General features: G+C 40.1%; 1 protein-coding gene across 1 annotated transcript; it reads right to left on the reverse strand.

Annotated features, from left to right (window-relative positions):
* Nucleotides 1–294: 294 nt before the first annotated feature.
* GKN2 (gastrokine 2) lies at nt 295–7,753 on the reverse strand. The gene is made up of 6 exons (XM_011985002.1): nt 7,639–7,753; nt 5,452–5,505; nt 4,875–5,012; nt 2,207–2,317; nt 1,370–1,526; nt 295–513 (listed from the first exon to the last, which is right to left on the reverse strand). Exons 1-6 carry the CDS (start codon nt 7,693–7,695, stop codon nt 431–433), a joined length of 600 nt encoding a protein of 199 aa, XP_011840392.1. The 5' UTR covers nt 7,696–7,753; the 3' UTR covers nt 295–430.
* Between the last annotated feature and the right edge of the window lie 2,683 nt (nt 7,754–10,436).

The raw sequence follows: 10,436 nt of genomic DNA on the forward strand, positions 1-10,436 counted from the left end.
GCCATGTCCCTCCCCTGGCCAGGTCAATGCCACCACTATGTGAGCTTCTGCTCTACCCAGTTGCCCCCATATATTTGGATGGTTAGATGGGAAGCTGGTCCAGACGGCAGATGCAGAAATGGAAGTTCGACCCCAGCTGACTAGTCCACATGTGACCCAGTGGTGTTATCTGGGAATTTTCACACATTATGCACCTTATTTAAAATTCTGGCAATTTTATTTCTTCTGTATAGTGACATAGACATTGCTTGTATTCCCTTTGCTGCTTTCAAAAAGCAACAAACACCAAAAAAATCTGTAAATACAGCATTTATGTTTTCTGACTGAATCTCAAAATTAGTTGGGGCATTGGGAAAGAATTTAATTTGACTTTTGAGTGTAAACCAAGTATGTATTTCTTTGAAAAGATAAAACAAGAGGGCTGATCATCCTAAACATGAGTGTCTGCACAGATTGAAATTCCCCAGATGCCCAGGAACCCAGCCTTTGCACAGTCTCCAGCACCGACATTATCTGGAAAAGGGGAAATTTTTCAAAGAAAGAGCATTAAAAAATATATTATTGGAATTATTAGAATAATAACATATTTGCTTAAATAAAACTGACAACTTTTGGAAGTGCTGGTTGGCTCAATCCCAGTGATATTATGCCATTCTGTATCAATGGCATACCTGTGTGCCTTTATTTGCTTTATGAATGAGCACTTAAAATTTTTTTCTGGGCAGTAGATGTATAATAAACATGAACTCTTCTTTATCTACCTTCCACTACTCTGAGAAATTTCCTTTGTTGTGTTCATCATCAGCTGGCCCGGCCTCTTTCACTCTGGCTGCTCTGTCATGTTTAGAAACTTTGTATAAAAATGATAGTAATATCTGCAGTGGCATATGTTACCCAGATGAATCAGGGTTTTTACTCCCTGTCTGTAAGTTCACTTTGCCTCCTCTTTCCTGCACCAATTCTATTCTAGATGCTGAGAGCATTTCTTAGTGACTTCCTTCTTATTATCTTCCAAAAGATGCTATTCTAAGGGCCCAGAAGACTTTTTACTACTCGAAATTCTTACATATGAAAGTAAACAAGAATCGAGTATGTTTTTCATTGGCACCCAGGAATCCTTTATTCCATCCTCTCTTTTCACTTGTCAGCTTCTTCACTAGATTATATGTTCCTTGGAGACAGTTTAATTCATTTCTGTATTCCTAACATTTAGCACAATTTAAACACATGGCATGTAATGAATTCCCAAAACAAACTGAACTGAGTACTGTTTCCATTTATTTGCATTTCACATGGCACTCAGCAGAGCACCTGGCACATAGTAGCTTTCAGAAAATATTTGGTGAATGAATGATTTATTGGTACTCACGTGTGTTTTCAACCACTTCCCCTTTATACAAGGGGATATGTTTGCAGAGTTTCTCAATGGGTGACCCAAGCAGGAACCAATCGATGTCTTTGATCAGAGACTCCAGAGGGTTGTACTTGACCCAGGTGTATTTGTTGGAGAATATGTTGTCCAGAGCCTAGATCGGTATAACAGAAAACAACATAAAATAAATTGACCAAAATTGGTGTACCTTATTCTAAATTGTGATGATTTTTCTGTTTCAGATTATTAAACAGAAAGAAGTTAGGGATCTCAAGGCATCATCTCTTTTTGAGCACTCTATCAGTGAAGTAGCCTCATTAGTAATTACCAGTGTTATTTTACCTCTGGTGGCAATGAAGCCCAAAGAAGGTAAGTCACATGTCAAAGGTGGCACCTATAAGAAGTTGTGGAGGGAGACTTAAACCTTGGGTCTCTAGCTGAAGTGCAGTGTTTGTATATGTTCACTATACTGTATTATTTCTTTGCATCTTTGTGTCATTGAATATTAGAACTTCTCTTATTATTCTTCCAATCACCATTTCTCATAGCCCTACTCTGAGAAGATAAGCTGATCAGTCCTAGCTATGTCACTGGAATTTATTATAAGTTCTTGTATTTAGGACTATGTGGTGGAAATCAAGCTGAGATTTGCTCCTGCTCTTAAAAAATAATAAAATAAAAGTTAAAACACTTTAATAACTTTAATAAGTTGAGTATCATATTTACGGTAAGGCATGATAGTATGATCTTCTCCCTCACTCTCTTCATTTCTCCATAAATACCAGTATTGCCTGGCTTAAGAATAGAGAATACTCAAGAGTGCCCCAGAGTTACCTGTTTCTCATAGATGTATCGTTGAAGATTGTTCAGAGGAGGGGTGTTCTGAAGGTCCATCTTCAGGATAAAGCAGGCTCCTTGGGAGAGCACCCTGGATGCAATGTAGCCCTGAGGCAGCAAGAGTACAGTTACTGATCCTCCCCAGTTCCCTGAATCTGAACTTGGTAAAGATGATGTCTGAACCTTGGAAGAAAGACTTGAATATATGATGGGATTGCTTTCCAACCTGCAATCAACTTTATCTACTTGACTTATTTTACATAACATTTTCATTTTTCTTCTTGTCATTTCTACCCCTTTGAAATTTGTGCAAACCCATGACTGTATTCTGCTTTTCATGTTATGGAACCAGGGTCTGCAGTTTGAGGTTTGAAAGATTGAGAAGAAGCACTTCCCTGTCTCTTTCTATTATTATTATTATTATTATTATTATTATTATTTGAGACTGACTCTCACTCTGTTGCCCAGGCTGGAGTGCAGTGGTGCAATCTCAGTTCACTGAAGCCTCCACCTCCCTGGTTCAAGCGACTCTTCTGCCCCAGCCTCCAGAGTAGCTGGGACTACAGGTGTGCACCACCACACCCAGCTAATTTTGTGTGTTTAGTAGAGATGGAGTTTCACCATGTTAGCCAGACTGGTCTCGAACTCCTGATCTCAAGTGATCCACCCACCTTGGGCTCCCAAAGTGCTGAGATTACAGGCATAAGCTACTGCATCTGGCCTCTTTCCATTAATTTTATTCTGCTTCCTCCCCAATTTGGGATAAATAGAATGTTCTTTAGAACTGTGCTGTCCAATATCATAGTTTTTAGCTGTATGCCACTATCTAAATTTAAATTCAAATTAGATAAAATTTAAAATGAACTTCTTCCATTACACATTTTGAGTACTCAATAACCACAAGGGCTGGTGGCTTCCCTATTGGAAACACAAATCTAGAACACTTCCAGCACTGCAGAAAGTTCTATTAGACAGTGCTGCTTTAGAAACTCTCATAAGCATACCGACACCCACACTCATGCACCCCCACACACATGTCTCATCTATCCTCTCCTCATTTACCATCTTTTCTTCCTGTCCAGTTTTCTTCATCCCTTCTCCACCTCAAACCCAAGCTGGCTGGATAGAGATGGGTTGGAATAAGGTGGGATTGAAAGAGCAATGGAGGGTGAAGACCCTGGGGCCAGAAGGGACCTAAGGCCACTGAGTCTTCACCTGGAGTGAAAATTGTCTCTAGAGAGTTCCAAATAATGATATACCCTAGAAAGCTATATCTAATAGAAATCTTTCTGGTTCCTATTTTTCAATTCTCACAAATTGTCTGTTCCTAAAATTCAAAAATAGACAGAGGCTGAGCCTAGTGATAATGGAAGAAGCTTAAAGCAAGTCCTCACTACTCTATTTTTTTAAAAGACAGCTTTGGGATTTCCATGACAGTTGCTTAAAAACAATTTCAGTGCCACTTCCTTTTAAACCACATCTTCTAATGACTCTATACTTTCAAATGTGTCATTGAACTGCCAACACCAATGGAAAAGAGGAATGTGAAGACATTTCTAGAAGAAAAGGGACAGAGAGCATGTTCAAAAGTCTAGTGAGATGAGCTGGAACCTACTTATATCCGTAGTGCGTATTTCGGAACCTGGGTAGAAGCAGGTTCACAATTGGTTGGCAGAACAAATGGAAAACAAATGAATAAATAAATGATGAAGGATAAGTTTTCAAAGCAGGTTTCTGTGACTTATTGTTAATGCTAGTATCTAACACTTGAAAATAGCTTAGCGCTTTTAGACAGCAAACTTACTTTCTTACAGAAAAAGTACGAGTTATTGCCTATCCTATGTACATAATTAAATGTGTACAGTTGCTCTGGATTTCTGCTATGTTGTGATTGCTTTTTGATTGTTCTTTTTATTATCTTTTTTATTTATTTATTTATTTATTTTTGAGACAGGATCTCGTTCTGTCACCCAGGCTGGAGTGCAGTGGTGCAATCTCAGCTCACTGCAGCCTTAACTTCCTGGGCTCCAGCAATCTTCCCACCTCAGCTTCCCGAGTAGGTGGGACCACAGGCATGCACTATCACACCCAGCTAATTTTTGTATTTTTGGTAGAGATCAGATCTCGCCATATTGCCCAGGCCAGTCTCCAACTCCTGGGCTCAAGAGATTCTCCTGCCTCAGACTCCCAAAGTGCTGGGATTACAGGCATGAGCCACTGTGTCCGACCAAGTGTTCTTTTTCTGCATGATGTTCTGTGTTAGAAGCACTATTCATTCATTTATTCACTCAACAAATGTGTTTGAGTGTCTGCATGCCGGGCTTTGCTTTGAACTTTGGTTACTCTTCTCTGTATTTTCTGAGCCTGTAGTGGGATAATAGCATCACTCTTTCAATTTCTACCTGAAAAGGTCAAGCAAATGCCTGTGTTTCCTGTCATATGTTTTTCTTCAAAATGGTTTTGTTTTTTAACCAATTGCTTGATTATTTAAAAAGAAAAGTGAAAGTGAGGAATTCTTAAAGAATTACAAGGTTAAATCTAAGAATTCAAGTACGTATGATGCCAGATAGATAGATAGATAGATAGATAGATAGATAGATAGATAGATCTCTCTGCTCTTTAGAAAACTAGTCCTGAAGAATATGAAAATTCATTTGCTGCTTACATGTTTATAGTCAAAAATTGTGGTAGAAGAGCATGATCCTGCATGGATGTTGACGATGGCGGTATTTTTTTCATTGTCAATTGTCACTGTCTCCTGAACATTGTCACCATTGCTCCTTGGGCTGATGATGTTAAAAACCTAGATTGAAAAGAAAGACAAAATGTTTTTCCATAAATCTTATACATTTGAAAGGCAACTCTTTCAACAAAACGAAGCCTCTGCCTGCTATGAACAAGGGATTAAAAACTAAAACTCTCCACTGGGGTCCCAATCCAAAAGCTTGTGATGCCATAAGAATGCAAAGCTTTTCCTTAGAGTTTACTATATTATATATGGGAGAAGCAGTGATATCACAGGAGAAATGAGACTGACTAAATTTTAAAGCAATGGCTTACATTTGCGAAGGTATTGTGGTTGGAAAGGAATAGCCAAGCTCATTGTGTCCATTATTGGTTATTTCTGAGATTCCATCCCAAATAAGGTATATGGCCTCTCTACCATCTTTCAGGCTCTCTTGTACTTTCCTTTTCCTCTCCCAACATCTCTAAGAGATAAAGCCCATAGGGAACCAACTCACCTCATATCCATGAGATTGCATCCCAAAGCTGGCCAGCACCACCAGAAATGCCACCTGAAAAACAGACCCACCACATCCATTCTCTATAGGGTAGTCATCGAGGGTGGGGACAGGAGAGAACACTGGACAGGAAAGGCACAGATATCTTGGAAAATGTACACCTAGAGACAGTGAGAACACTCCCTTTCCAAAGTGTGAAGCACACACATTCACTCATTTGACAGGCATTTATTGAGTTCATTCTATTTGCCAGGCACATGGTTCTACATTTGCCACCTAATTCCAAACTCTTTCTAGCATTATCACCATCTAGATAATAGGAGAAACTTGAAACTTGGGACAGGTGAGCAGTGAAGGACTCATTTTACTATGGAAATACCCTGGTATGAGTCACACTGGCTTTGGATAACAGTGGTCAAATTGTGTCCTCTTGTAAAAAAACAAAACAAAACAAAACACCAAAAACAAAAACTTTAATCCCTTAAGACTGAGAGGGTAATACAGATTTAAAATGAATCATGGGTAATAAAGACACAACAGGTTCCTAAGGGAAACTATGAAAATAGAATGCTTGAGAGTACAATTAACTTTTGAGGCTGACATCAAGGAAAACCCCCATATTCTCCTACAACCCACGCCTTAGTGATACTATCATACAAGTGCTGGGCCCACAGGTCATGAGCCGACATTGAGGTAGTTCTGATATTTTGCTGTAGTTCTGTAGGAGTCTGCTCCAACATGCTAATCCAGGTTTTGTGCCCTCTCTTCTGAACATCAGTGAACTGTACTGTCACTGAAAACTACATCAGTACAGAGTTGACTGCGCTGTCATTGAAAACTACTGATGAAAGGAGTCTTGGGGAAGGGGGATATTTTTAAGAACTGTCAGTGGGACTTTCCTACTTCCCTTTCCATCCCACCCTTAATATTTCTCTTCTGGGGACTGGGAGTAGAGCATCTAACAGAGACCTGTGTGCAGATATTCAACCTTCCATAGGGATACATCTTCTCTTACCACAGACCAGCTCTAACAACATATGATACTCCTGTATATTCTATTTAATGAGTCTAAAACAGTGGTTTGAACAAGTAGTTGAAGGGCAAACCACTTTAATGGTATGATTAGAGAGAGCTTGGGGAGTGTCCTCTGCCCCCAAATGATCTCCCATCCAACACTGTGGTTAATACACCATGGTTATATAATAATTTTGTGCTTCAGGGTTAGGTCTCAATTTGGAAAATCAAGACAGCCCTGAGAGAGGGAGCTCTTTAAGCTGACAATCTTTAACACTTTAGTACCCTAGAACTCAAAGTATAATAATAAAAAAAAGAAAGAAAGAAAGAAGTACTTAACATTTTGCTTTCCCCCTTAGCAGCTGAATGAGAATAAAGGACAGAGACTGGGGGAGCGAGATCCATTCTAGGTCAGAACATAGCCCACTGTCCATGGGGCACTGCAATGTGGAACTACGGAGGCTGGGATCAGATGGAGGAGTGGAGTGGCCATAGAAGGAACGTTTTGTCCCAAGGGAGAATTTAGTCATAACAGGAGGCCATTGCAGACACTCTGGCTGCTTAAGTTTGCCATGATAGTGCCTGCAAGTGGGGATTAAGATGGATAAATTACATTCTAAATCCCACATTTATGGGCTTGGGAAAATCACAGTCCTCTGACTCTCAGTCACCTTATCTGTAAAATGGGGAGAATACTACTCAACTCATAGGGTTGTTGCAACGAATAGATGAAATTATTCACGTGAAATGCTTAGTCTAAGGCTTAGTATGCATTTGAGAAATAAGAGGTACTATTATTACTACTACTGATATTATTTTTAAATTACAACTTTTCTCTTAGATAGCAAATGTAGTTGTTTTAAATAGCCCAAATTCCCTATGAAGCTCATAATAAAGGATTATTATCAAACATCCTCCAAATCAAAATTATCTAGAGATTTCTTTGTATTTTTGCATTTTCTTTTAAGTAAACATCTCAAAACAGGCAAAGGACAAAAAAAGTCAGACTTATTCAACACTATTTCTGCCAAAGGTATCATTAATTCAATCACAGAAGCTTAGAAGCATGCACAGTGTCTGTCTAAGACTCCCAAAATCCATGGCGTATTAGATACGAGCATTGTCTGTAAGCAGTCACCACAACAGTGTCAAGAAGCAGAAACAAATACTCACAAGGATTTTCATTTTGCCTGGGGGAGGAAGGTGCTGGAGTAAGTAAAGCTGTCCCATGCAGGTTCTATCCTTTATATGGGCTTGAAGACGTGGATATCTCTTTTTCAAATGATCACTTTGGAAAAGACCATGTCTATATCTCTGGCACACCCCAGCAAACTCCTTTATCAGAATTGAGATCCAATCACATACCTGATATCAATGAAGTTCATTAGTCAGTCATGAAAATTCACCACTTGGTCACTCTGTAAATATTCCCTGCTATCTGTACTATGCTGCACTTGAGATTTTAATTTCCACCCTTTAAAAATATTGCATGATGCTTGTTCTATGCATACATTTTGTAGGTCTATAAGGACAAATTCCTAACATCTCCTCCTAAAGGAAGGGTGCTTCCTTAAGGTCTGAGTTGGGCTCCAACTCGATGTCTTTTCACCACTGTTCTGCTGGCTGAATTCTTCCACAGAGGGAACGGATATGAGACTGGGTGCCAAGACAGTGGCTGGGGAGGTCTGCTTGGAGAACAAACAGTCTAGGATCTAGGACTTTCTTCATTCTTCCCTTTAGATTTGGTGTCAATTTCCAGAAATTCATGAGGAACAAGACCCAGAAGGCATTCTCCCCCATTATCAGGGTTAACCAAATTTTTACATTAAGCTTCGCCCAAAACTGTACGTTAGAGAGGTCTAGTTATTTTGCAGAATGTTGAGAAATTCTCAGATTGAAAAAAACAGGAGAAAATAAAGTTTAATTTGTGTAATTTTTTTAACATGACAACTAGAAATGGCTAGTTCATGTCAGGGTATAATCATGAACCCAGGAAGGGAAATTTAAAAACAAAACAAACAACAACAACAACAACAAAAAAAAACAGTAAATTGTGACTGGGCGCAGTGGCTCATGCCTGTAATCCCCGCAATTTGGGAGACCAAGCTGGGCAGATCACCTGAGGTCAGAAGTTTGAGACCAGCCTGGACCACATGGTGAAACCCCGTCTCTACTAAAAATACAAAATTTAGCCAGGCGTGATGGTGCCTGCCTGTAGTCCCAGCTACTCGGGAGGCAGAGGCAGGAGAATTGCTTGAACCCGGGAGGCAGAGGTTGCAGTGAGCCAAGATCATGCCACTGCACTCCAGCCTGGGTGACAGAGCAAGATTCCATCTCAAAACAAAAACAAAAAATCCAGTAAAATGCAAAATGTAAAATATTGAGAATCACCACCGTAAGCAAAGAGATAACAGAAATAATGGCCTTGTTCTGCAGCTGAAACAACTTCCTAACTAGCAGCTTTAAACAAAAACGGGGCTCTCAAAAAGTAGACATCTGGGCAAGTTAAGGGCCACCTAGTTCACTGGAATCCCTCTACCCTGGCTGTTCAGTGGGGGTGGATGTAAAACACACAGTTTTATTAAATCTTTCTGAGATAGCAGTTGCAGAAAGGATTACAGTTTTGTAATGCACCTGCAAATTTTCTCTCATATCTGGCTTCAGAGACTCAGAAAAGCAAACCAGCAATGCCCGTAGACATTAGGCTAATGAAAGTATTACATGCTATCCTCTACCATGTCCCCTTCCTGTCCTCAGGAGTTCTGGGTCTATAGTCTAATAATGATCATTGCTAGCGTTTGTAGAGCACTCAATATGTTTCAACACTTTCCAAACACTTTGGATATATTGATTCATCTGATTCTCATATCAACCCTAGAAGTTGCCTTCCATCCTGTTCCATTTTACAGATAGGAACACCAAGGTGCAGGCAAGTTAAGTAACTCTCTGGGATCACACAACTTTGAAAGGCAGGGATTGGGATCTGAGCCCAGTTTAACTCCAGAGTCCACACTCTTAACTCTGAAAATGATACAGCCTATCTGATTAGTTGCTGGGTCACTGTAACTCCTTGCCTTGCTGAGACAGGAGCATTAGCAAGGAGGCTTCTGCTTCCAGAATACTCCCTGAATGAAAGATAGACTTGGAAATTGTCAGGCCTACCCACAACTCAGAAGTGAAAACTAAAATGAGAAGTGGTGCTTGTAAACGTTGTTATGAATGCAATTCCTGTCTTCACTCCCAGCTCCCCGCTGAGGGAGTGAAATTGCTGACCTGGAAGGGCCTGGTGCTGACCGTGCCCACCTTTGGATACCCTGACGCAGTGCATCTGAGAAGGGGTGCGGGCATGTGGACTTCTAAACTTCCGTGGGTTATTCAGATGGAACGCTGTTTCAAGTCCCATCTAAACCTCTTACAAAGAAACTAAGAGCCAAACAGGTTAAGGAATTTGCCTAGGATCATAACTCATACTAGTTAGTATATAGTTTCTGGTAAAGATAACTCTCCCTCAGGCCTTCTGGCATTCAGTCCAATATTCTTTAGTTGGTAAAGCACCAAAAGGTTTAAAGTAATACTTCAATTAATGAAGGTATTCATGTTCATTTGTCCACTCTTTTGAAAAAATTATTATTATACTTTAAGTTCTGGGATACATGTGCAGAACGTGCAGGTTTGTTACACAGGTATACACGTGCCATGATGGTTTGTTGCACCCATCAACCCGTCATCTACATTAGGTATTTCTCCTAATGCTGTCCCTCCCCTTGTCCCCCAGTCCCCAACAGGCTCCGGTGTGTAATGTTCCCCTCCCTGTGTCCATGTGTTCTCATTGTTCAACTCCCACTTATGAGTGAGAACCTGCGGTGTTTGGTTTTCTGTTCTTGTGTTAGTTTGCTGAGAATGATGGTTTCCAGCTTCATCCATGTCCCTACAAAGGACATGAACTCATCCTTTTTAATGACTGCATAGTA

This window comes from Mandrillus leucophaeus, unplaced genomic scaffold (genome assembly GCF_000951045.1).
Source record: "Mandrillus leucophaeus isolate KB7577 unplaced genomic scaffold, Mleu.le_1.0 Scaffold279, whole genome shotgun sequence".
NCBI lineage: Eukaryota > Metazoa > Chordata > Mammalia > Primates > Cercopithecidae > Mandrillus > Mandrillus leucophaeus.

Excerpts from the sequence above, each read along its gene's own strand:
- GKN2 (XM_011985002.1), bottom strand. The coding sequence starts at position 7,695 with ATGGGACAGCTTTACTTACTCCAGCACCTTCCTCCCCCAGGCAAAATG. Across the intron at positions 5,506-7,638 it reads CAGGCAAAATGAAAATCCTT|GTGGCATTTCTGGTGGTGCT; the intron begins GTGAGTATTTGT and ends TCTGTTTTTCAG. Across the intron at positions 2,318-4,874 it reads CAATTTTTGACTATAAACAT|GGCTACATTGCATCCAGGGT; the intron begins GTAAGCAGCAAA and ends TTGCTGCCTCAG.